The sequence below is a fragment of the Ahaetulla prasina genome, chromosome 3, assembly GCF_028640845.1.
Source record: "Ahaetulla prasina isolate Xishuangbanna chromosome 3, ASM2864084v1, whole genome shotgun sequence".
Lineage (NCBI taxonomy): Eukaryota > Metazoa > Chordata > Lepidosauria > Squamata > Colubridae > Ahaetulla > Ahaetulla prasina.
In genome coordinates this window covers 54829979-54857627 of record NC_080541.1, presented here as the reverse complement: position 1 = coordinate 54857627, position 27649 = coordinate 54829979, and the positions used below count along the sequence as shown (strand labels likewise).

Below are 27649 nucleotides of genomic sequence, written 5' to 3'. Positions count from 1 at the left end.
CATGATCTTGGCATTTATGAAACAATAAAATGAACACTCCTTTCAGCAAGAGGAAAATAATTAATTTTATACTGCATTATCATATAACTATTATACACAGTAAGAAGACATGTGATATTTCTCTAGTTTCTTCCAACGTTTCATGTGATCATCTTCTAAGAACTTGGAACTCAAAATTTGCATTCAATAATAATAATATTATTATTGGCATTTTAGGGAGCATCCTGAACCATCATTCAACTGCTGGTCACATAGGGAGCCATTGTGGGTGTGTATCTTTTTTCTTTGCAGCCCCAGACAGATCTAGCCCATTTTCAAAGTTATTGTTTCTTTTCCCCTGTCGTACCAAAGTTGATTCTGTTTTGTTTTCAGAGACCTTCTCTCTTGAAAGACACAGCCCTTTTCCATAATTTATTTCCAATATTCCAGTGGACTGGAAAAATAAAGGAGGATGATATTGCTATAGCAGAGTATATAAAATGGAGGCCCCTGTGTTTTCATGGGCTTATGTATGGAAAGACATGCCTGTTCTAAGCAAAATTAACTGACATAAAATGAAAGATTATTTCCTAGGGCACTTTAATGCATGGGATATCGAAAACTTGAGAAAAACAGAATGAAAGGTATAGCCAAATACTTATATAAAAGGGGGAAATCTTCAAAGATAATGTTTTCATGGTTTATAATAAAATAGATACCTTCTTATTCCCTGCAGTGATCTTTAGCAGGGAATTGGAAAACAGACTTCATTACATTGCATCGATCTTACTAAACAAAGTGATCCGAACATATTGATCTAACCCAGCTAAACCTTGAACTGTTTGCCTGATCATACATGATACACAATTTTGGGGAACTCAAGAACAAAACAATAACAAAAAAGGTACAACTCTTTGTGCTTAGAGTCTCAAAAATACATTTTTGTTATTAATGTATATCATTAATAACCAGTTTGGAGGAATTCAAACAAGTCCCCTTGCAAAATGTTGCTTTTCTAGAAATTTTATCCAAAGATAACAGGAAATTTAATTCTATTTAATAAACATGTTTAAATTATAGTATAATATATAGTTCATATCTAAATTATAGTATAATATATAGTTCATATCTATTGTGTAAGGCAATTTCAAATAAAAATAAACTTCACAAAAGTACTGATCAAAAATTTAAAGCAATCCATTCTTGAGCCACAAGGGTCTTTTTCCTTTTTTTTACAGTATAATTTCATCTGGATAAAGACATTTCTGATTTTTTCACTCATCTAATAATTTCATTCTATAACATTTTGTTGCAAATCTAAGTTTTCAAGCATTGTTCGTTTTTCTGAATCCTGAGCTAAAGTCAACCTTTTAGTCAAGGTTGACTTTTAGCAATTTTATGGATTTGCAAAAAAAGAAATTTTTTGATAATGATACAAAAATGGTTTATCAGTGGATTGAGACATCATCTTTTCAGTAGGGAGCACACCACAGCTTCTCTCAAGGCCACTAGTAGAAACACCCTTCTAAAGAGCACTCCCAACTGGATCTCCAAAGAAGGAAAAATATGGATCAATGCTCAGGTGTTGGAAATTATATATATAGATTTTGGGGAATCTAGAAATTCCAGTTCATATAATTGAGACACCCCATAGGACTTTTCATGCGAAATCAAGATGCAAGTGAATCTTAGAGCAAAATGCTCTAAGCCCATGATGACGAACCTATGGCACGCATGCCACAGGTGGCACATGGAGCCATCTCTGTGGGCATGCGAGCCGACGCCCAGGTCAGCTCCACTGCACATCCCCATGCGCAGGGGGTGGGGTGGGTGCGGCGCTTCCCCTGGGTCCCAATTTTGGTTCCAGGAGGCTTCAGGTAGGCCTGCTAGCACAAAAACGGAGGTTGTGTGTGCATGTGTGGGGAAGCACAGGGGGGAGGTTGCACATGTACGGGGCCTTGGGAGGCATTGCATTATGGGTGTCGGCACGCGTGTGCTTTCAGCTCCCAAGGAAAAAAAGCCATCACTGCTCTAAGCTGTGCTTGGTTACTCATTAAAAGGAAGCCTGCCACCTTACATAAATCTGCTAGATATCAGACTATCATTCCTTATCACCACAGGGTAGGCCTGACCACAGGCACATACGTCTGCTTGGCCAGATTCATCTTTATCTTATTTTATCAAAGTGTAAAGTCATCTCTTCTGCTGCTTCATGTCCTACAGTTCCCTGGTGAACACAGGAGCTAAACAAGATCAGTCAGTGGAGAACACTTGCCTGGGTGAAATCTCATCAAAAACCTTTTATCTCCAGTGATAACTAGTTCTTTACAGAACTTTGCCAGCTCAATGGAAGCACCAATCAGAAAATATAACTACAAAATGGGGACTGAAATCAACTCCACGTAAGATAACCACCATAGTACCATGCTTCCCACTCTCATCTCAGAAGGATATTGTGATTAATGGTACTGAAGCTGCTGAGACATCAAAGAAGCCAGGATATCTGTATTATCCCTATCCTGAACCCACATACGATCACTGAAAAGTATGACCAATACCATGTCAGTGCTATGGCCCAGCCTGAATCCTGACCAATATCCATTATAGGCTCCCTTAATGTTTTTATAACATAAAGTACCTAAAATTTAATGAGGGGGCAAAATACAAATAGTAAGTAAGTACGTAAGTAAGTAAGTAATGGTATTGTTGCTTCTGTTATGAAACATTTGATTCACTAGGATCTTAAATGTTATAAAGTTATAACTGTATTAGTCACGGATATTTCTAAACTTATTTTCAATAATCATAGCAAAACGAATTCTATAGTATAGAGAATCAGATTGGGCTGCTTCTTCTTCTTCTTTTAAAGTATGCATTCTTTTATTGTAAAGCAGAAAAAGGCTTGTTCATGGATGACATAGGAATGACAGACTGCTTGCTTGGCTAAATAAACAGTCATTATCTTCATTTTCTACCTTCTCTTTATATAAAGCTGAAATGCCTTAAATCAGTACACACAGTAGAGGGAAACCAAAATGAGCATCGACATTTGTAAGAATGAACTTCAGATTAGGAAAGACAGAATGTTATCAAATATTTTATATGCCTTGTTTTCCCCAAAATAAGACATCCCCTGATAATAAGCCCAATTGGGCTTTTGAGTGCATGGCAATAAGGCCACGTACTTATTTCAGCGTTCAAAAAAAATATAAGACAGGGTCTTACTTTCAGGGAAACACGGTAGTTAAGACTATCGTCAAAGCTACTGTACAGAAATCGAATAAATGTATAAATAGTATTATTTCATTTAATAATTATGTTTTAAGTTACCCCTAGAATTAATTTTATTCTGTGTTATAATGTTCCATATTGTTAAGTTATTTCATCTATTCAATGGGAAACTTTAGACATTTTTATGTCTTTGTAACATTAAAAGATGAAAACTCAGCATTTCCATTTTTACTTACATTTATATTCATTGTAACATACAATTATATACACAATGAGAAAACCGTTAACTTTATATAGAAATAACATAACATAACATAACATCAGAGTTGGAAGGGACCTTGGAGGCCTTCTAGTCCAACCCCCTGCCCAGGCAGGAAACCCTACACCATCTCAGTCAGATGGTTATCCAACATTTTCTCAATGTCTCAAATGTCTCAAACACCTACTTTGACTCTACTATCCTTTTTTTATATTAATGCTTGAAAAATCTATTTTTCATATAAATGATTTGCTTTTAAACTCTACTGCAGTGTTTGTCAACGTTAGTAATTTTAAGATCTATGGATGTACAAGATGCTGGAGAGTTCTGAGGATTGAAATCCATACATTTTTAAATTGTCAAAATTGTTGGACACTATTGCATACCTTTCTGAATTCGTATTTCCTAATAGCTATATAAATTATCCATCACTTAACAATTGATACACAAATTATGGCAAAAAGTTCAGAATGATATGAGTGTCTGGACAAAATTGCATTGTCGCTATTGGGAAGGATTGCGGCTATTAAAATGAATGTGTTACCTAGATTTTTGTTTCTGTTCCAGATGATACCAATAATTAAAAAGGATAAAAATTTGGAAGATTGGCAGATTGGGATTAATAAATTTATATGGCAGGGTAAAAAGGCGAGGGTTAAAATGAAAATAATACAGGACTCACGGGAAAGAGGTGGCTTAAAAATGCCTAACTTCAAACTATATTATGAAGCAGTAGCCCTTTCAGTAATAAGTGACTGGTTTAATTTAACGGAGGAAAGAATTTTGAATATAGAAGGTTATGACTTGTTATATGGATGGCATGCATATTTATTTTATGAAAAAAAAGTGGATAGGGCTTTTAAGAATCATGTGTTGAGAAGTGCTCTTTTGCGGGTCTGGAAAAAATATTCTTATAAATTAGATTACAAGATTCCTATATGGGCGAGCCCTAGACATGCAATAGAGAATATAAATATAGAACAGAAACAGGAAATGATTACTTATAAAGAACTTTTGTATGCTGAAGGAGGTAGATTGCAATTAAAATCATTACAGGTATTAAATGAAGAAGGGAGGAATTATACTTGGTTTCAATATGGGCAAATAAGTGCTAGATGGAAAGAAGATCAAAAAATTGGTATAATGCAAAGGGAGGAAAATTTAATAAAGCAAATTAGAAATCAGACCCAGGAGCATATAAAGAGATTGTATAATGTGTTGCTTGAAATAGATTCGGAAAAGGATTTGGTAAAGGACTGTATGATAAAATGGGCACAGAATATTCAGGAACCAATAATGTTGGAAACATGGGAGAAAATCTGGGTTAGAAATGTTAAGTTTACACAAGCACAGAATTTAAGGGAAAATTTTTATAAGATGTTTTATAGATGGCACTTAGATCCCAAAAAATTATCACGTATGTATCCTAATATCCAAGCGAAATGTTGGAGGTATGATTGTGATGACGCTACATATTTTTATATTTGGTGGACTTGCAAGAAAATTAAGGCCTTTTGGATAAGAATTTGGTGGATTATTCAAAATGTACTGAAGAAGAAGATAAAGTTCCTGCCACAATTTTTCCTTTTGGGAATTATAACGGATTGTACAGGGATTGAGACTAAACTGATTCTGAATTTAATAACAGCAGCAAGACTGTTGATTGGACAATATTGGAAGAAAGAAGAGGTACCTACAATAGAAGAATGGATACTGAAAGTCATTAATTTGGCTGAGATGGCTAAAATCTCAGCTTTTTTAAAAGACAATACGCAGGAAAGATATTTAATTGAATGGAAAAAATGGATTGATTATCTACAAAACAGATATCAGATTAAGAAATATCAGATTGCCTTTGAATAATTAGAAAGTTATTTTATTTAATGGGGAGGGGGTTGGGAGATGAAAAGCTTTGGATGAGGTTAATTGGATTGGAAGGGAAAATTTTATTCTATGTTTGGTTTATGTATAACAATACCTTGTGATTGACCGGGAAGCCGGGGGGGGGGGGAAGGGAGGAGGGAAGGGGGTTTTATGGGAGGGAGGGGGGGAAAAAGGGGCGAAAATGTCTTTGTTTTTTTAAAAACTTTTTCAATAAAAAAAACAACAATTGATACACAATGGTGTAAAATCATATGAAATCCTTATTTACAAAATTACTAAGTAACAATACACAATGGAAAATAAAGGAACAAAAAAAAGTCAGATTGCATTTCTCTATCAATTGGAGGTTGAAAATCCATGCTGCTCAGTGTGCAGCTGTAAACATTAATAATTTGATAAGTAAATATACCGGTATTTCCAAGTCAGGAGGGCTAGAGGGCATAAAAGAATACGAAATGATTACATTCAAAGTTCTACGAATTCTACTGGTACATATTTAAACTGTAAACTACAAAATATGCTAGGCCTCAGCCTCAATGCAAATGTTCCTTTCTCTGAAAAATACACAACACTTTGTAAAGTATAAAATATATTTAATTTTTTAAAAATACAATTACATTTTAAAAACAATTAAAACCATAATTATAAGAATATTTAACTTTCTATTCTCTATATTTGTTCTTTTGAAGTTTATATGGTTCCAAGCATTGATTTTGTATTATTTCAGATTCACTATCATTATAACATGTTATTTAGAGTGCCAGTTTTATTCAGTGAGCCTGACTGACTTAAGGAAACCGTCAGTAGCATTTGCAAATTCTGGCTCTTCTAATCAGAATGATGAAAGCAGTATTGCAGCATCATACCACAAGTTCATTGTTCCTGACATCTCCTATCCTCCTGCAAATGCTTCTGGAAATTGTCTAAGAATTTATACATCATATTGTTTGACAACACCAATCGTTTTCCAATTTACCAGTGATTTTTCAATTTATATAACTTTAAAAAATATTATTAATTTCAGATGAAGCAATTTGGAAGTTATTCCTCATTAGATCTTTTTCCTGCATCATGGTAAATCAAAAGTGTGAACAATTCTTGCATGAGAAAACCAATACAGATCTAAATGGAATCAACATGGTGGCTACTAAAGCTAATGCAACATTTATAGTCATATAAATATTCTTAGGATATTGTCATGTTAAACTGAAGAGCCAATTTGGCCTAGTGGTTAAAGCATCAGGCTAGGCTGTGAGTTCTAGTCCTGCCTTAGGCGTGAACAACGGCTGGATGACTTTAGGCCAGTCACATGCTCTAGCAACCCAACTCACTACACAGGTTTGTTGTTGTGGGGAAAATAGGCATGTTTTCTGCCTTGGCTTATTTAGAAAAATAATAAACGTGGGATACAAAGAACTATTTTACAAAGTTGAAATTGTGAATTTCTTCTATCCCCAATAGTTTTAGAAGAATCTTTATTAATTCCCAGCCTTGCATATAAGAAAATATTTACTAAATAATGCAGCATTGCTATTTGAAATTAGAACACTTTTGAATATTATCATTTTATATTAAAATAGCCATGCCTGATCCCATGCCATACTAAAAATGTGATAACAACTTGAAGGAGATTGCCAGGAGATTGCCAGGGAAGCACATTTCCACTTTGAATAACATTCCATTCCCAAATATAGAGATCATCTGGATGCTGAACATACCGGAAAGTTCACCAGCCAAGCACCAAAGATAAAATTGTCTACAGTACTTCAGAATCAAGATAACCATTTTATAACACTGAGCTAATTTCTTTTTCTTTTTAGTATTTTAGGCAATTGCAAATTTTGGCATTTAAAAAACTAACCATATTTGTCTAATAATTTTCTATCTTCCATTTAACGTATTTGCACTGTTTTATATATTTATTGGATTTATACAAAGCTCACTTCCAAAGATATACAAAAAAGATATATAATTACAAAAACAAAAAATAGGAACACCAGAGAAAAATGTAACAGGTCATAATCATCAACAGAATTCATTTTTATCCCACGACAATGTCTCATTGAGTTCTGCTAATCGAAAGCCCTGAAATATTTAAAAGGGTGGGGCAAATCAACAATACCCTTGGATTTATGGCTCTATGGCAGAGGTCTTCAAACTTGGCAGCTGTAAGATTTGTGGACTTCAACTCCCAGAATTCTCCAGCCAGCTATGCTGGAATAGTTTGGAAGTTGAAGTCCACAAGTCTTAAAGCTGCCAAGTTTGAAGACCTCTGCTCTACGGCTACATCGTAATTCAGCAAGAACAACAATATTTTAGGAATTTGCAGTTTATATCTGAATATTTGTGCCAAAGCAAAGTTATGACAGGATTTAGGAGTGAGGGCTTTTTTGTTGTTATTGAAGGATGGCTTCTATACTTTTTTTTAAAATAGTAACATTCATTTTCCTACAGAAAATTAGTGGAAAATTATTTATTTGCATTTTATTACTGAGAGCAAGTAAAACTATGACATAAGGCTCCTCAAAACAGGCATCCAGGCCCATAAATTATACTAATCATCTTCCTTTACTCATACTATTTTGTTAGTGTGGGTGCTTTTTTGATTCCAGACCATATCTATGTTCCATCTAAAGCTCCATTCCTTTAGAAAGGACTTTAATATACCACTTAACTGCACTTCCTGCTCTATCTCCTGCTGTGCTCACATTTGTTAATAGTAAGCTGCAACTAGAAAACAGATATCTGCCCACTTTGGACAATATGTTCCCTCTTGACTTTCATCTGCGTTTCTCTCCCTGCTAAAGCCATCTATAAAACCTGCCCAAACATATTCTCCACAGCTCTCATCATGTGTTGCTGAAATGTGGATTTATGTCTATAAATAAAAAACAAGGAGAAAGGTAGTATAAAGAATATTGGGTAATGTTTATTATTTTACTAGTATTATTAGGGAAGAAAAACATTTTGGGACCACTAGAGAAGCTAAATGCTTTTTTAAAAATGTTATTTAAAACAAATAATTAACTAATAATTCCTTATTATTATGTTCAATACTTTTATTTATATAAAGAAGGGCAGCTGGTAATATTCAGACAAACAATTCTGACTGAACGTTAGGACTCCACAGAATCTTTTAGAGAAGCTGTCATTTAAAGCTACTGTTCAAAGTGTCTATATGCCATCTCCTTTCAAAAGCTAGGTGTGACTGAACACTTTTCAGGTGCACAAATAGCACTCCTGTTCTGACTGCTAGTGAGCTGGCCAAAAGGCTTTCGTAGTCCGGACTAGAAACATGTTTGTTGCTAATTAAGACATTTCTTGACCTTCAACTTTTATTATCTCTGTTAGATAGGTGCCAACTGTTTTTTGTAGTGCACAGTACAACTCATGTTCTTTATCAAATTGGGCAAATTCATACCTTTTAGAAAACCAACACATTAATATCACAAATATCCAATCTTATGAGGATTTTTCTGATGGAAGACCATAAACAGTAATCTGTTGGATCAGATTCCTGGTTCATATCCCAGTAGCCAAACAACTACACAAGGAAATCCAATAGTCTTCCAGCAGATGGCCTTCAGAGGCAGTCACAATGCCATCAAGACTAACAGCCATGATACACATGACCTCCTTGAACTGGTCCAATTTTTTAAAAAACCAGTCAATCTGGATGCAAATTGCACTAAAACTGCTCCACGTATATGAGTCTTTTATGAAAGTCATTTTGTAAAGTTTTTTATTCTAGAAAGTAACCTAGAAATATTCATTTGAGAATAATATTGTTAATCACTTTTCCACTGCCAACATCTTAAGCACTCAGCTGATCAAAATCCAGTTGGCAATAGCCAAAAAAGAAATAGCTTTTTATATTACCCATTTGGTCTGGAAAAACTCATCATTTTCATACAACGCACTATTAAAAGAAGGAAAAATATAGGCAATAAAAAGAAAATGAAAATAATTACGGATATAAAGAAACAGAAATACAGAAACAGAAAAAATCATTTTCTTCTGAATTTTACATATAGTTTTCATCTTTTAAATAATGTGGATACTAATGTATATTTTAGGAAAAATGCATATAAAAATCTGCGCATTTGGAAAAATCGGCAAATAATTCATATAATAGTGAAAAATGCAACAAAATATTAGTCCAAATTATTCAATATACAAAAAACACATTTGAATTATCTTGTGATATTAAATGGGCAGGCCTAACTTAAAATTTGATTTGACTTATGACATTAAAACAATGCAGTTAGTGCGATTTTGAAAAATTAAAATGAATGTTCCCTCCCTAAAAATAGTAAGAAAAAAATCATAATTTATAAATATTAAGTTACTGAATTAGAAAAAAAATTGCAGTAATACTTTTTTAAAAAATACACATCAGTTTAAATATAATCAACAAGTTTCAGAAAATACTTATGGGAAGAAATAAATAAAATGAACATTTCCCCCATATTGTAAGTGACACATTGTAACTACCAACAAACTGAATTTGAAGTAGATGCAGCATGTTAATAAAAGTGTAAGGATGCCAAGGGTCATATGCAGTAGTGGGATTCAAATAATTTAACAACCAGTTCTGTGGGCATGGCTAGGTGGGTGTGGCCAGGTGATCATGTGACTGGGTGGGCAAGGTCAATTTGACATAACTCATGGCAAGGTGGGGTAGCACCTTGCTGTGAATGACGTTGCTGGCTACGCCCATTCAAGTCAGACGACCAATGCTGAACACAGGGCGATTTCCTACCTTCTCTCCCACCTCCGCCCTTGGTCTGGTAAAATAAAAGCCCATCTAAGGAGTATTGCCTGCCGAATACTGGCAAAATGAGGCTGGGGGGAATAAAGAGAAGGGCCCATGGAAACGCCCGGTTTTCTACACCACACTGGTTCAGGATGGGGAGGTAGGGGAGGAGCAAAAAGCCTACTCAGTCCATATGTACTCACCAACACGACAGCGAATTTCTCTTCCAGCTCACCAGTTCAGGCATTGGGACGCTTGGCCAATTTTCTTCCAGTGCTAGTGCAGGAAATCCCGGGAGCGGCACCATATTGCATGCTTTTCACTCCAAGCAGCCCGGACTGGAAAACACATGGCTGGGGTGGAGGAGCAGTTCATTTTAACAAACTCAAAACTGTTGCTGCAAGCCTGAGTTCCCTGCACGAGAGCTGCAAGCCCAGCTCTGGCTAGAGACATGCGATTGTGAGGACAGGCTTTTTCCAAGGCCAGTCATAGAGGGAAACAGAGATGAGTGCACCAGAGTACCAGACTTCCAGCTATCGTGTGTGGAACCCAGACTTGCAACTCAGTTTTGAGCTTGTTAAGAAACTCCTCCACCACAGCCATGCACTTTTAAGTCCAGGCTGCTTGGAGTGAAAAGCATGCTGTCAAGTCCCAATTCCGGGCTAGCCATACCTGGGGGGTGGGGGGGACACAGAGCTGCAACCATCAGAGCTGGCAAGTCCAACAGTGAACAAGACTGTGGCTGCGGTCATGGCAGGACACATCAGGACAGCGCCAGCCTGAAGCTGGCATGGCCCCGCTGGGAGGACACTTGCTCCACTGATCAGGAGGCTGTTCACCTGCCTAGTCAGTGTCAGAAGAAAGGGAGGCAGAAAAGTTCAGCCAAGTCTTTTCCTCCTTCTTGGCCTCAAGCAAACAGGCACACACACCTCATGGTGCCAAGATCTTCTGCGAGGAAACGGTGCATGCCCACAGTCCTGGCACTGTGAGATGTGGGAATGCTCTCTGTGTGTTTCAGGCTGAGAAGGAGACAACTTGCCCGAACTGTTCCTGCCTTGGAAGCTGCCTTTAAGTAGCAAGGACAGGCTGTGGCAGCTGTCTTTCAAGCAGCTTCAGCCGGCCTGAAGAACAGGGCAGTAACGGTGGTGACAAGCCAGGAAAACAGCGGGGCACATCAGGAGAGCGCCAGCCTGAAGCTTGTCAGCAGGCCGTCCTCCTGGCCGAGTCTGGCCATGAGTGACACCAGTACCGGCAGGCAATGGGGTGCGCGGCCACCAGAAGTCCGGTCGTGTTTTTCACACCAGCCGTGCACCCCATTGCTTGCTGGTGTCAGTGCCACTAATGGCCAGACCTGGCCAGGAGGACAGCCTGCTGGCGGAGCTAGCGAGGCAAGGCCAGGGATGGAAGGGGGGCAGTGAAGCAGCCTAGTCTGGTCCCGGAGTCAGCACTCGACCAGGGCTTTCCATGGCAGCAGGTACGCTGGGCGGGCCGGTCTGGAATCGACTTGACCGGGGATCGCGGCCAGGGTTGGTATTGACTTATCTTAGCTACCAGTTCGCAAATGTGAGCAACTACCGCCGTACGTCACACTTCCGTGGATGCGCAGGACCTTCTGCACATGCACAAAGCATAAAAAAGGACATGATGATGTCCGAGCGGGTAAGCGGAGCCTCCAGCAGCCACAGTTATCAGTTCACCCGAACCGGGTAGAATTGGCAGAATCCCACCACTGGTCATATGGGAATGCAGGAATATAAGAAGACATTCAGAAGAAGATATAGAATTGTTTTCTACTAGAATTCTTTTTTAAGATAAATTTTGTACTTTGAAGAGAAACAATGGACTAGAAGGCCTCCAAGGTCCTTCCAACTCTGATGTTATGTTATGTTAATTGTGCAAAAATTGCCTTTCCTAAATTTCGATAGCAAAAGAAACATGAAAAAAAAGTTTAGCTAGTTTATCTGTCTTTTCTCTGTATTTTACAGCTAAGAGAATAAAATCTCCACCTTTTCAACAAAATGAGTTTAATCTTTAAACTGCACCAACCTCTATAAAAAATACATAATTAAAGTGCAACTTTCAAATCTTCCATTGATATAAATCTGAACCAGCCCCAAGAACATAAATGAATTTACAAAATTTTGTGTCAAGCCCTAGAATTCTTTTTCTCCCCCAGATTCTGGCTCTCGGCAAGGTACACTTAACTTCCATTGTCACATGCATCTAGTTTAATAACCAGAAATTGGACTTTAGACAACAATAGTACTTCAAAATGACAGTGTAATTAAATTTTAAGTCAAAGCTATCCAATGATGCCTTGTAAATTTATTAAACCAGCAAATGACGTGCTTTCAAGCATGTCGGTGCTCTTACGAGAATTAACCATTAAAATAATTTGTCTAAAAAGTTACTCTGGGAGGAAAAAAAAGGATGCCTCACAAAATTTGCCAAGTAATTCCTATTAATCCATAGCATGATTCATTCCAAAACATAATATAAACTACTTTTAAACAAAGATTTTTTGAATATATCAAATAGTGAATGTAATGGTTGCTTCATATGGATAAGTAAAGTGATAGCCATTTGTATTTATTTATTTAATTAATTTTTAATTTAATTAATTTATACACCCTCATCTCTCACTGAAAATATATAAGAATCTGGACTTTCAGGTTAAGAAAGTTTCTGACCTGATTATTTCAAGCTACTTTGTAGTAATAAATGAGAAATAAATCATACTTTTATTTTTAGCAATCAGTTCTTAATGTGATATCTACAGTAATATGAAACCATAATTATTGAAAAAAATGCAATCTACTGCCCTTCAGATATTTTTGTAATTATTCCAGAAAAACTTAATTTAATCTAATTAAATTACATTAATCATAATCTAATTTTTGGTGCCTTCCTCTTCTTTCAAGCATGAGTGAGCTGAAAGGAGTCTGCCATGGATAGAAATGGGGAGAAAAATCTCTTTTCACCATCTATTATATGGATGCTATATCAATTAACTGAGTCTATTCTTAAATGATATATAACAAAGATCATAATTCCTCAAACATTCTACTCTTTACGTATGTTCAATTCCTTTAGCTTCTGTTATTTCCAAATGTTTTAGAAAGGGCGTTGGTTTACCTGAACGCATCTTCTGTCGCTTGCAGGGACAGCAGTCAGATTGGGGGAGTGACTCCTGTCTGATGACAACTGAGTCTGCCGGTTGAGAAGCTCCTCCTCCTCCTCTTGCCTCCCACTTTCAGATGAAGGAGATATGGCAGACTGGCATGCTGAGCTGAAAAAAACAAGGGGAGACCCCCCGTCCCGCCCCTCCCTGCCTAGCCTGTAACAGATCCCCGGAGGACCAGGAATAAATCACAGGGTGGGGCTGACTGCTGTCCCTGCAATCGACAGAAGATGCGTTCAGGTAAACCAACGCCCTTTCTCTTCGATTGCTGGGACAGCAGTCAGATTGGGGACATGCCAAAGCTGCTACCCTATAGGGAGGGATGAGAAACTGAGTCCGACGGTCCCGGGAGTGGAATAACCCTCTGGAGGACCCTACGACCAAAGGCAGCATCGGCTGATGCAAACCTGTCCACCTTATAGTGTCTAATGAATGGTGAAGGAGAAGACCATGTGGCAGCCCTGCAGACCTCCTCTAAGGATGCCTGCGTAGCCCAGGCAGCAGAGGTAGAAGCGCTACGGGTTGAATGGGCTGTAATGTGGCAAGGAATGGGAAGGGCTTGAGAGGAATAGGCTGTGGCAATAGATGCCCTAAGCCATCTCCCTAAAGTGGGTGAGGAAACCTTCTGACCTAAAGAGATTGGTTGAAAGGAAACAAAAAGAGCCTCCGATCTCCGAATGGGAGAAGTTCGCTTAAGGTATATCTGGAGAGCCCTGTGAACATCAAGGGTGTGCCAGGAACGTTCTAGGGCATGAGACGGGTTGGGACAGAAATTAGGAAGGACCAACTCCTGAGCCCTATGAAAGGGAGTGTTGATCTTGGGGACAAATGTGGGATCTAATCTAAGGACTACTCTGTCCGTGTGGAAAACACAAAGGTCCGGTCTAGAAGAAAGGGCTGCTAGCTCTGAAATCCGACTGGCGGACGTAATCGCTACCAAAAAGACTACCTTATATGTTAGGAATTTCAGGCCCACCTCCCGTAAAGATTCAAAGGGGGGTTTGGTGAGGGCATTAAGAACCCTAGAAAGGTCCCATGAAGGGTAGCGGTGTAAGGTGGGAGGTCTGAGATTGGAAGCAGCCCGTAAAAATTCCCGAATGAGAGGGACTTGGGAAAGGGAACCTCGAGCCCTGCAAACCCTGATGGAGGCCAGGGCGGCTACCTGCCTACGTAAGGTGTTAGGGGAGAGACCCGCATCTAAACCGTCCTGCAGAAAGTCCAAAATACGAGAGGTGGAAGCCTCAGTGGGAGCCAAGTTCCTCTTGGAGCACCAAGAAGCGAACCTAGCCCAAGTGGCGTCATATATTCTGTTCGTGGAAGCTCGTCTAGCTGACTGTAATGTCCTGATGACGCGAGGAGATACGTCTACTTCCCTCAGGAGGCACCTGACAACCGCCAAGCGGTTAGCTGAAGCCAGCTTGCTGACGGATGTATCAGGGATCCCTGAGTCAGAACCACCTTGTGAGGCGGAATCCTCCAGGGCGGTTGGACTGATAGGGCTTGAAGATCCGCAAACCAGGCCAATGAGGTGCTATCAAGATGATTTCCGCTTGCTCCTCCAATAGTTTCCTGACTACTTTGGCAATTAAGGAGAAGGGGGGGAAAGCGTATAGAAGGCCGGGAGGCCAACTGCTGCATAGAGCATCCACGCCTTCGGCCCCTGGAGAAGGAAACCTGCTGAAGAACCTCGCTGTCTGGGCATTGGCCCGTGTGGCAAAAAGATCGACCTCTGGAGAGCCCAATCGGTTCGACAATTCCTTGAACAAATCCGGGTGAATGCTCCATTCCCCCTGGTCCAGTGTGGTTCGACTTAGCTTGTCTGCCTGGACATTCGCCACCCCTGAGATGTGAGTTGCCTTTATCGATCTGAGGTGCCGTTCCGCCCAAAGGCCCAAGCTCTCCGCCTCCCTCATCAAGAGCCGAGAGTGGGTCCCTCCGAAGCGATTGACATGGGCCTTTGCAGCCATGTTGTCTGTTCTTATGAGAATGTCGTGACCCTGAACTCTGTCCTGAAAGACCCGTAATGCCAGGTGGATGGCTCTCAGTTCCAGCCAATTGATATTGTGCGATAGATCGTGAGGGGTCCATTTGCCCTGAGCCATTTCTGACTCTAGGTGAACCCCCCAGCCATAAAGGCTTGCGTCTCTGGTCAAGACCAGATGATCTGGTTCTCTGAAGACCGTGCCCTTGTTCACTGCTGGAGAAATCCACCAACGAAGAGACCTCCGAACCTTGGTGGGGAGAACTACTCTGCGAAGGGAGGCTCCCTGCAGCTTCCTTTGGAACAGGAGAAGAAACCACTGCAGGGGCCTGCAGTGAAGGCGTGTCCAAGGGACTATCCCTATGCAAGATACCATCTTCCCCAGAAGCTGGGATAAAGACCTCAGGGAACAGGGTCCCCTGACGTGACTGACTTGACCAGTGACTGCAAACTGGTCAGGCGTTCCTGAGACAGAAATACTGTGGTGATGGATGTGTCTATGACTGCCCCCAGGTGTTGGATGCGAGTCGTCGGTACCAAATGGCTCTTTCCTGTATTGATGGAAAACCCGTGGCTCCTTAAGACCCGAAGGGTCATAGACAGATCCAGTAGGGCTAGATGTACTGACCTGGATTGAATAAGGAGATTGTCTAGATAGCACTGAATTCTGATTGGCAAGGTCCGAAGATGACCTGCCAGAGCAGCCATTATTTTAGTGAATACTCGAGGAGTCGAGGCAAGGCCGAATGGGAAAGCCCGATACTGGTAGTGCCAACTCGCATGACAAAACCTTAGGTATTTCTGATAGGCTGGGTGAATGGGGACATGGAGATACGCTTCCGTCAAATCTATTGAGCTAAGGAAATCCCCTTGGCGCAGGCCCTCCAGTATGGACTGGAGAGAATGCATCTTGAACCGCCGATAAACTACACGACGGTTCAGGGATTTTAAATCCAGAATCGCTCTCCACCCCCCCCCCGAAGATTTCTGTACCAAGAAAAGGCGAGAGTAAAACCCCTGCCCCTGCTGGTCCTGGGAAACCGGCTGAATTGCTCAAATTTCCAAGAGGTGATCGATAGCCGATTCCAGCAGGAGCCGCTTTGCCCGATCCCGTGGGAGGGGGCATCGGAGAAATCGAGACGGAGGGGTGGAAAGAAATTCCAGAGAGAGGCCCAGCCGGACCGTCTCCCTCACCCAGGAGTCCGTGGTTGAGATCTCCCACTGGCTGGCAAAGAAAGCCAGGCGGCCCCCAATGGGAAGATCCACGGATTTGTCAGCGGTATCTATGGAATGGGCGACCCCTTCCCCCTCGAAAGGGACGCTTGGAAGGACCCCTCTGACTAGGGTTACCTGACCTATCCTGTGACCTACCCTGACGGGAGGGGAAATAATGCTGGGGTCTGTTACCTGAAGGTCCCTGACCTGAACCTCGAAAGGAACGAAAGGAAGAGCTAGCTGAAGGACGGAACTCAGATCTGCGAGAGAGAGAGGGAAGAACCCTACGCTTATCCTTAGTCTCAATGAGTAAAGGTTCCAGAGAGTTACCAAAAAGCTTATCCCCTTGAAAAGGAGCAGAGGCTAAACTCCATTTATTCTTAGCATCTGCCTGCCAATGACAGAGCCATAATAGGCGGCGTGAAGCCCCCGTGGACCCTATGGCCTTGGCTGCAAAACGGGAGGCATGCATAGTAGAGTCAGCTGAGTACTCTAAGGAAGCCACAATTTTATTGATGTCCTGATGAGAGCGGACATCAGAAGATGGTAAACGCTCCTGTAATTGTTTGATCCAAAGAAGGGCAGCCCTATTGAAAAAGGAGGCTGCCAAAGATGACTTGACAGACCAAGCAACTGCTTGGTGAGTTTTAACTAAGGAATATTCGGAACGTTTATCCTCTGGCTTAAGGTTCTCTTCCGGAGGTCCAGCCGTGACTGAAGGGGAAACTAATGCTGCTACAGGGGAGTCTACCACAGGGACCTGAAGCAATTTAGAAACCTCGGGGGCCAAATTGAATAATCTTCTATCTAGTGCTGAAGGGTTGGGCCCCGAGGCAGGAACATTCCATTGGCGTATAAGAACATCCTGGAAAAGCCTGGGGCCTGGGATCTCCTCAGGTTCCAGAGCTGGTTCCTCAAATAGAGGAATGGAAGACTGACTAGGCTTGGAAACAGAATCAGAGGTAACTGGTGCAGCAAGGCCAGTGGAAACCCTGGCCTTATGCAAGAGAGACCTAAACAGCTGAGGCTTAAAGAGACCTACGAACGAAGGTTGGTCTGGAGAAAGGTCCTCATCCTCAGATAAATCTAAATCCCTTACATCCTCTACTCCAGAAGAGGCCTGGCTAGGAGAAGCCCCGGTGAGAACTTGAGCCCCTGAACGGGCCTGGTCTGAAGTCAATTGAGACTGGCATTCTGATGCACTATCACAGTGTGACACCCAGGACTCTGTTCTACGCTGCAATTCTGTAGCTAAACTCTTTTGAATTGCTGCTTGAACCATGTTGGCAATTTCAGGGGAAATAATTGGTTCTTCTTTAGAACCCTTGGGAACAGCTCTTTCCTCCCCTCCTAAAGAAATACCTTGCTGAGGAAGGGATAGCTGAGATGGAATATCAGAGGAAACCTCCTGTGGAGCCAGGCCAAAAAGTATCTCATTAATCCCTCCTGCTTTAGCCAAAGAGGGAGATCCTCTATCAGGAGAAAGGGATAAAGGGGCATCCTGCTCAGTGATGGTGACCCCAGGATTTTGAATGGCAGAAGTGGATGGCTGGGCTGTGGCAACAGAAATGGTCTGCTAAGGGGAGGCCTCCTGAAGGGCAGAAAGTCACACAGCCTTTTCAATGGCCTTCTCAATGGCCTTATGGCGTTTGAGGGCATCCTTATCCTGGGCTGGAACAGATTGCCTTGATTTAGAGGTTTGATGTCTAGAGGACTTGGACCTCTTAGAGGAATGAGATGACTCAGGAGATTCCTTTGAAGAAAGGCCTCTCTTGCGTGATTGATGAGAGGCAGAGTCAGCCATTCTAAATATGGACTAGGTCTCAATGAGGCAAATCCAAAATGGAGGGAGCTAATTGTCTGATTAAAGCGGCCCTAAACAGAATCCAAACAAATAACAATAATGAGCTATAAGGGGGAATGGGGAAGAAACCCCCTAAGCTCTGTGCCCTCCAAGGAAAATCAAGAGAGAAGCTTCTCACCGTCAGAATAGTCTCCAGAGGTCCTTCCAACGTTTCCAGGCTCCTTTCAATCCAAGGAGAAGAGGCCTGTTTCCCACGAGGCTTCAGAAAGCCGAGGGAGGAAGCCGGTCCCAGGAGCAGCTGCAGCAGGAGCCTCCCTCCCAGCTCTGGCGGGAAACTTGAAAAGAAGGCTGTGAGCAGCTTCCTCGAGGCTTTGGAAAGCCGGGGGAGGGGGAGGGGGCGAAAAACGGTCCCAGGAGCGGCCCCTGCTGGTGCCTCTCATCGCTGCAGCCAGGAAACAGGCAATTAGCTCTGCAGAGCTTCCTGGCTTGCCCACGAGGCCTTAAAAGGCCGAGGGCGAAAGCCGGCTTCTGAGCTTGATTCCAAGGCGTGAAAGGGCTGCAGCCTTGCAAAAAAAGACGTCCAAGCTCTATCAGAGAGAAGCCTGCCACCAGCGGGCTTGGGCGTGAGCCTTTCTCGCTGGAAAGAGGCCCCCAAAGCAGTTAAATAGGGGAGCCTCTGAGGATAGTAAGGAAAAACTCCTTACTCCTCTAGTCTCTTTCTTTTCTTTCTTTTCTTCTTTTTTTAAATCTAGAATAATTGCTGGGCAGCTCAGCAAAATGTGTCTTGTCTGATCAGAACTGAGTCTGAAAGTGGGAGGCAAGAGGAAGAGGAGGAGCTTCTCAACCGGCAGACTCAGTTATCATCAGACAGGAGTCACTCCCCCAATCTGACTGCTGTCCCAGCAATCGAAGAGAATAGAATAGAATAGAATTTTTTATTGGCCAAGTGTGATTGGACACACAAGGAATTTGTCTTGGTGCATATGCTCTCAGTGTACATAAAAGAAAAGATACATTCATCAAGGTACAACATTTACAACACAAATGATGGTCAATATATCAATATAAATCATAAGGATTTTCTTTTTAAATAATCACTACTAGAAGTTGAGGAAGAAAACCTAGATAAAATATGATGCTTTGTTTTAAGGCCACAAATTAAAGACTGTAACTTTGTTGCTTGTATCTTTACAATTTATATTGATATTGTTTCCTGATTGCTTATTTGTACCCTATGACTATCGTTAAGTGTTGTACCTTGTGATTCTTGATGAACGTATCTTTTCTTTTATGTACACTGAGAGCGTATGCACCAAGACAAATTCCTTGTGTGTCCAATCACACTTGGCCAATAAAAAATTCTATTCTATTCTATTCTATTCTATTCTATTCTATTCTAATCTAATCTAATCTAATCTAATCTAATCTAATCTATTCTATTCTATTCCTTATAAAAAATTGTGTGTTAAAAAAATCCAAAGTAGAAACATTTAAAAGTGAAAAGTTTTGCTTTAATTATTGCTTTATAGAGAAAATATTCATCAATAAGATTAATATTAAAAAAATAAGTCACAAACATTTTGTTTAAATCTGCTAGGAATTCCTATCCTAGAGAATATGATGAATTTGTATGACCTAAATATAGAATTGGTTTAATAATATTATATTGTTTATTTATACTTGTTTTGTTTATACACAAAAACCACACAATACAAAACTACTATAGTTTGCATTTTTGCAGAATATTCTGTCATTATTTTCAAAAATGACTCAAGTCCTAAACAAAATATGTGAAATCTTCTTCTCTGTTTTAAACACAGAAATGCTTTATTAAGTCAGGTTTTTAATAACTTAGAATTGATTTGGGAATCAATTATTGTTATAAAATATTAAAAACATAACTGCAAGAAGATTCTGTTGAGCAAAATAGTTTAAACACAAAGAGAGGTTTTATTTTAAGGATCAATTTGATTTGCAGTCTCATTTAAAAATCTCTCTCATTTATTTAATTCTTGATCCATGCAACTATATTTATTTTGGAGTGAAATAATGAAATAAATCAAATTAGTTTTTCTTTAACATAAATTTGGAACTGGCTGAAACCAATCTTCTTGATCAGCATTGTAATTTTTAAATTAGCTACAAAGTAATTTCAATGTCATTCACAATTATAAAACATAAAATACGCTTTCATATGCCAAGAACCTACACTTATAATTAAAATTGCTGGCAAATATACAAAAGAATGTAAATAAATATGGATATTATTTAGCACAAAGAATGAACAAATATATATTTAATAAAAGCGGAAATAATTACATTAACCACAAGCATACCTACACTGATATTGCAACAATTCCTTTACTATACTAATTTAGTATAGTATACTAATTTAAATTTAATAATATAATTTAAATATAATTTAAATTGTAAAATATTATACAAACTTTTAACTATTCATTAAGCCAGTGCAGAAAGCAAAGCAGAGAAATTACTGAGTTTGAATACTGTTCCCCAAATTACAGAAATAAATAAGATACCAATTTAAATTTTGAGGATTTCTGAGTGGAGAATGTTATGGTTGTCTGTGTCTTTCTACAGATTTATATTTGTATTCTCATCCTTGCTTGCATTTGGAAAGAAGAATAAACAAGGTTTTGTTTTGCTTTGTTTTTAAAAGGATATTTATATAATAACATCTTGAATCTGTAACTTTTGTAAATTATATGACACCAATAAATGTTACATTACTTCTGCAAACCTTTTGCAGCCAAAACATGAAAAAAGTTAAGTTCAAGGTTTAAAATTATGTGTAGAGGGGGCAAAAGCACTGAAGTCATTGTGTTTTTCTGGAAGCAGTATTTTAGAATTTGTCTACCATATGTAGAAGCAGTTAGCATACAATTCAGAAAAAGCTTTCAAAATATCTACTCTAGAAAAAAGGCATACAAAGCTGAAGGAATAAATATTACACTGTCTTAACTTTCTATGGATATTTTGTCTGCCACATGGCAAGCAAATCAGTTTCTGATATAATAGTGGAACTTATTTTGAAGCATAATATATATTCTTCTCTGATAAATAAGTAACTTCAGGAAACTTACAGACCTTGAGAACAATACTTATTAAACAAAAACATTTTATCTAGTGATTTACCCAAGGAATATTCTAATAAACTTCTCTAGCGATCTCTGCAAAATAAACTAATAAACTAATAAAACTAATAAAAACAAACTAATATAGGTACTGGTTTCAAAGTTCTAAGTTATATCAATGATACAAGATTGTAAGTTATTCTTAGGATCTACCATTCATAAAGTGCCATCCATTTACACCAAATCCAGAATTCAGAGAGGAATTGAGCAGCACATATAAGACAGAATAAGAAACTAGGTTTTATGTTCAACAATACCATTCAGAAGAGGCTGTCCTTCGTTTACTCCCTTGGATATGATTGCATTGTAAATGTCTTCAGGAAATCCAGTCTTGCATAATGTGCCTTCTTCACAAGTTGCCTTTATAGGTGCCTGAAATGCGAGACAAAATTTATGTAATACTTTGCAAATCCATTCAGCTGAAAAACATTCAACTTGGCATGAACCATGATTTTGCTACTATCTTGTACAAACAGCTTCTTTGTTTCCAAATGGCTGCAATTAGAATTCCAGGGGCAAAGGGTTAATCTTTCTGATAATGGAAAGGAATGGAAGGAACAAATCCCACTTGTCCACAAGATCTAAATATGCAAACTTGATTTGTTAACCCACTGAATGCTTAAACTAAAACAATCATTTAGGTTTGAAATAGAATTATGGGAGAACAATCATATTTCTTAAGTAGAATTAAATCTTAGACAATGAAGTTTGTCCAATACCGATTATGATACATTTGTGAACTTTAACAACAATTAAAAGGATGATCACTAAGAACATCAATACATTTTGACTCTATCTTTTCAACTTAGCCTTTATCTACATAAACAAAGAAATATAATTTGTTGGTCTATCTAAAGTCAAGTATGTCATTAAGAAAGCATGTTGTGTCTCATAAAACATTGTTCATAATAAAGGAAGACTAAATAAAAGGTCTGTGTTACCAGAATGAAAAACCTGCTTTACATTTCCCTTAGTTAATTTGGTTGAATTGAAATATTATTTTTTCATATTGGGGGAAGTGTATTTATTCATGAATCAAGTTTACCTCTACACATCACAAGCTTGGTTTTAAGTAATAAGCCATACATGAGAGAGATTTATGTTTCTTTCATTAAGATAGGCCTTTTTAATAAGAGGACTTCGATTTACATGTAGATAAATAGTGGAAAATTAACATCTGTTTCCATCTTAGGTTCCTGTATATCTCAAACAGCAGCACCAAACAAAATATAAGCGGCAAATGCTTCCTATATAGAATAGAATAGAATAGAATAGAATAGAATAGAATAGAATAGAATAGAATAGAATAGAATAGAATAGAATAGAATTTTTATTGGCCAAGTGTGATTGGACACACAAGGAATTTGTCTTGGTGCATATGCTCTCAGTGTACATAAAAGAAAAGATACGTTCATCAAGGTACAACATTTACAACATAATTGATGGTCAATATATCAATATAAATCATAAGGATTGCCTTATGTCTATATTATGTCTATATTATCTATAATATCTTATGTTATATATTATTATAATATCTTATGTCTATATTATCTATATCTATATTATAAAACTATGTTTTGGGGTTATTTCTTAAAAGGAAGTAGGGAGAGGGAACAAATGGGGTTACCACCCAGATGTAGAAGCACCGAAATATTTTAGGCCAAAATGCAGATCACATTTCATAAGCTTTTAAGCTACACATGGAGGTTGTTGCTACCTTTTGAACTTCTTCAGAAACAGATAATTCCTAGGTGGGCAGCTATACAATTAACAGGATTTTAAACAAGCCTATAAAATGGATGGGAATCTGTCAATCTGTCCAGCACACCATTTATACTAAACAACTCCTACATACTAAAAAAGAATGCACTATGAAATAAAAATTTTGGGACATAGATTTTTAATGTTTTTATTTGCAACCTTTCATTTTTTTCCAGAAACAAGAGAGTAGTCTCTTCCTCAAATTAGTCAATTGTCAACATTCCTTAGCCACAAACACAAGAGGAATGAGAGAATTTAATTCAATCAGTAAGTTATGGCCTACTGCCAATCCTAAAACTGCTTCCTGCCATTCCATGCAAGAAAACTGTCTCATTCTTTCCTGCATGTAAAGCTCTGCTTTGTTTTTGCTTTTTCTTCAAAGAATAGGAAAGCCTCTTTTAGCCTTCTATGAGCAGTTGACTTGAATTTAATATAAGCATTATACCTTTCACAGAAAAATCAAACTAGCTAGTCTTTATTGCTTCATGATGAATCACTGGTGTCTACATAGCAGCTGATCACGTAGTTTGGATCAAAAGCTGTTCTCTCTGAATGTTGTGGGGATATGTTAATATGCGCTATATAGAAGTGAACTCTTACACAAACTAGATAAGCAAATGTTTTTATTTTATGAAATGTTTAAATTATTTCCCAATATTGTAACTAAAACATATTAAACTTAGGTACTGATATCTATTAAAATCATCTCTTTCAATAGGTATTGCTCTAACAAATATAATGCCAGGAAGTATACTATAAGAGAGCCTTGCAAAATCAATCAATATTTTTGCTGCTGATGTATCACCAGATAACTATTGATAAAACTAACGCAAATGAAATGTAAGTCTTTATATGTGGTTCTAAAATTCACACCATACTATAATCCTACTTAAACTGGTAAAAATGATGGAAAAGCATCAGTTCTTCTGAATAACATAATGGAAAATATCTTAGCATACTCAATACTCCATAGCTAAGTGGCACTAAAATATTATTGTTTAGTTCTAAAAATTGACATTTGATGAAGAAAGTCATAAAAGGGCAAGTTGGAGGTTGAGGCAATTCAATGAAACCTTTTATACATATGCCAATGTGACACATGTGTTTATTGAAAAGGGTCTGCAACTGCATTGCCACAATCAGTATCTTGCTTCTTTTGATGTCTATGGCTATTGGGTTTCAACATTCTGATTATCTTTCTGGCTATAATATTGTTATATAAGGTTCTATCATAAAACATGACAGTTTATTAAACCCAGAGCACATTTATAGGAATCAGCTTTTCCTTCACACAAAGTCAATAGATCAACTGCTAAAATTACTGCCATGTCTGATTACTATAAGCAAAAATGCTCTTAACAGATAGATCATGACTATCGGAACTATAAATAAATACAGTGATTTTAATTACAAATTGTCTAGATTTTCAACTAGTGTTCCTTGGTAGATCAGCATGAAGAATTTAAAATCATGCTTACAGCAGATTGTTGAAGAACTAGTGTGAAATATCTATGAAAACCACTTCAAGATAAATTTCACAAATATAAAATATATATTTGCATATATATTTTATATTTGCATTTATTTGCATTTATATCCGCCCTTCTTTGAAGACTCAGGGCGGCTTACACTATGTTAGCAATAGTCTTCATCCTATTTGTATATTTATATACAAAGTCAACTTATTGCCCCCAACAATCTGGGTCCTCATTTTACCTACCTTATAAAGGATGGAAGGCTGAGTCAACCTTGGGCCTGGTGGGACTAGAACCTGCAGTAATTGCAGGCAGCTGTTAATAACAGACTGTCTTACCAGTCTGAGCCACAGAGGCCCTATATTATATTTTGATCTATATAGTTCAGACTTAAAACTATAGTTAATATGGTTAGTCAAAACTTCAGATTTGCTCTCATAAAGTTATAGTCCAAAATACCAATTCACTCAGCAAGTGTCTCTTTAGCCTAAACCATTTAGGCTGGAAAACCAAATAAAAGACCTGGGCTTTTTTTCAAGACGCCTTTTCAAACTGCATATTATCCCTTTTCACATCATTCTCACAGAAAGGGTTAGTGCTGGAAACAGGAATAGACATAATCCTAATCACATGGAAGGCTATGCTGCCCATGTATATGCTGTTTGCTTATGTAAATTAATGTAACTGGGAAGCTGCAGCAGGCCTGAGAACCCCTGTGGTAGGGATTATCATGTGCTCATTATCATTGAACTTTGTTGTTTAATCTATACAAATTTTTGTGCACACAGAATTCCAATGTGATCCTGGGAAAAGATATAGACAAATGCTACATTTTTGGAAACAAATCCAAAGCATTCTACAACTTAATTTGTAGTTCTGTAACAGCCATAGGGCCAATAACCACCATTCTAATTCTGATCATATTAATGCCTGATTAATAACACAAAAGATACATGTATACAATTGTCGACATTATTTTAAAAAACTGAATCTCCAATGTCATCTCAGGCTGATAATTTACTCTTAAATACAATCCTTGGTGCTTATTTCCCTCCCTGCATTACCTATTTTTAGAGAGTTTTAATTAAAATAAAATGAACAGGAAGCTGGAATGCTAAAGTACTCACTGCAAAAGCATAACCTGTATTTCTAAAAATGTATTTCAGTTCCTCATCAATCTGAGATTCTTCTATAGAAAATAAAATGATAGTGGTCTGCAATTCAGTGCTTAATTTGCCTCCTAGCTATTCTGGGACTGACCATACCATGGCAGATATTTCATGAAAGTACACATAACAGTCTAAAAATTCTAAATAAGCACCTCATCAGCTCAGAAAGATTGGGTATGCTTAAAGTGTAAGGCTATGGAAAATCCCCTTAAATAATACATCCTTCTCAGCCCCAACCTTTTTTTTCTTACATGAGTATACATTATTTTATGATTTACAGTTGCTTTATGTTTAAACCATAATACCTTAATACCTTTCAAACAATAATTGCCAACTTCATAGAAAGTTAACATTCAAAAGGGCTCTGGTTTTTCCAATGGATATAAACTGTGTTGAACTGCAATATCCATCCTCACTATTCTTTTTTGTTTGTTTGTTTGTTTGTTTGTTTGTTTGGTTGGTTGGTTGGTTGGTTGGTTGGTTGGTTGGCAGAGTAAAACTAATTGATCTGAAGCCTTTTATAGCATCTCTTCTGTCAGAAAAATACATTGACTGTAAAACCCAACCCTAGACATCTTCTATCTTTATTGTTAAAGATACAGAAGAAAAACCTACAATACCCCCTTAAAAACCATATAATATTTTCAAACTATATTATCAAATAGAATGAGACTATTGCCTTATACACTGTAAGCCGCCCTGAGTCTTCGGAGAAGGGCGGGGTATAAATGTAAACAAAAAAAAAAAAAGCATCAGCCAGGAGAAATTCCTCTAGCTTATAACAGAAGGCATAGAAAGAAAGCTGAGGTGCAGAGAACATAAAGCAAGAGAATGAAACTCAAACAATGAGAAAGGAAATGAACAATTCACTCCCTGAAATATAATTTATAATACCGATTTATTGAGGAACAATTCTGGTAATTGATCATGGCTCATGTCTACATGTCTAAAAAAAGATCATGCTTCTGATGTTTCATTCTACATTAAGTACATTATAACTTCATTTATTTCACCAACATGAAGCTACTCCAGAAATCTTCAGATCACAAGAAAAACTTAAAAAAATAGAAGAAATTGCAATGTTTAATTTTAAAAAAAAAAATGAAATGTGGAAAGAAACGTTTCTCTGCTTTGAGGTTTTTTTTAAAAAAAAACCAATCTCATAATACAAAGTTTTGAAATGTATTATAAAAACACTCTCATTAATCTTTTAAATTGCATAAAATCCTTAGAATACTTTTGGTTTCTTTAACTTTCACTGCCTGACCATGAGAAGACCTATTTAAGTTCTTATCAATCAAGAAATTAAAAAAAACTTTAGGAGAAGTAATTAGAGCAAAGCCCATTGAACAATGATTGGAACCAAACAATTAATTTAACAAGCTAATTCACAGAATATCTCAATATATCTCCTGTACTCAAATTGTCTGTAAGCTGATCTGGTAAAATATAATCATTCAAGACTTTGCAATGGTCGAATTCGTTGGGTTTAGACTATTCCATGGGTGTGAAACTCATGGCATCACGTGATGTTTCATGACATGGGATGGGCATGGCCTGCACGTGATGCATCTGGCCTGTGGGCTGCCAGTTTAACACCCCTGGCCTATTCTAATCATATATCAGACTATTAGAACCAATTAAAATGTCTACTTCAGAATTCACATAAGTAATATACTCTGGGGGAAAAATTCCTTCACATATAAAACATTCAAATTTGAGATGACTTTTAAGTTGTTAAAGAGAAAGGTTAACATTTTACTTTGCCACAGACAAGACTTAGAGAATTAGAGAAT

At 38.1% G+C, this 27649-nt stretch overlaps 1 protein-coding gene across 1 annotated transcript in view; it reads right to left on the bottom strand.

Moving 5' to 3' along the window:
- The window catches only part of CDH2 (cadherin 2), a 169089-nt gene that overhangs the window by 129762 nt on the left and 11678 nt on the right, over positions 1-27649 (bottom strand). Inside the window, exon 2 of the mRNA XM_058177125.1 lies at positions 21703-21817. Within this exon, the coding sequence (XP_058033108.1) occupies positions 21703-21817 (115 nt within the window). The remainder of the gene's footprint in view (positions 1-21702; positions 21818-27649) is intronic.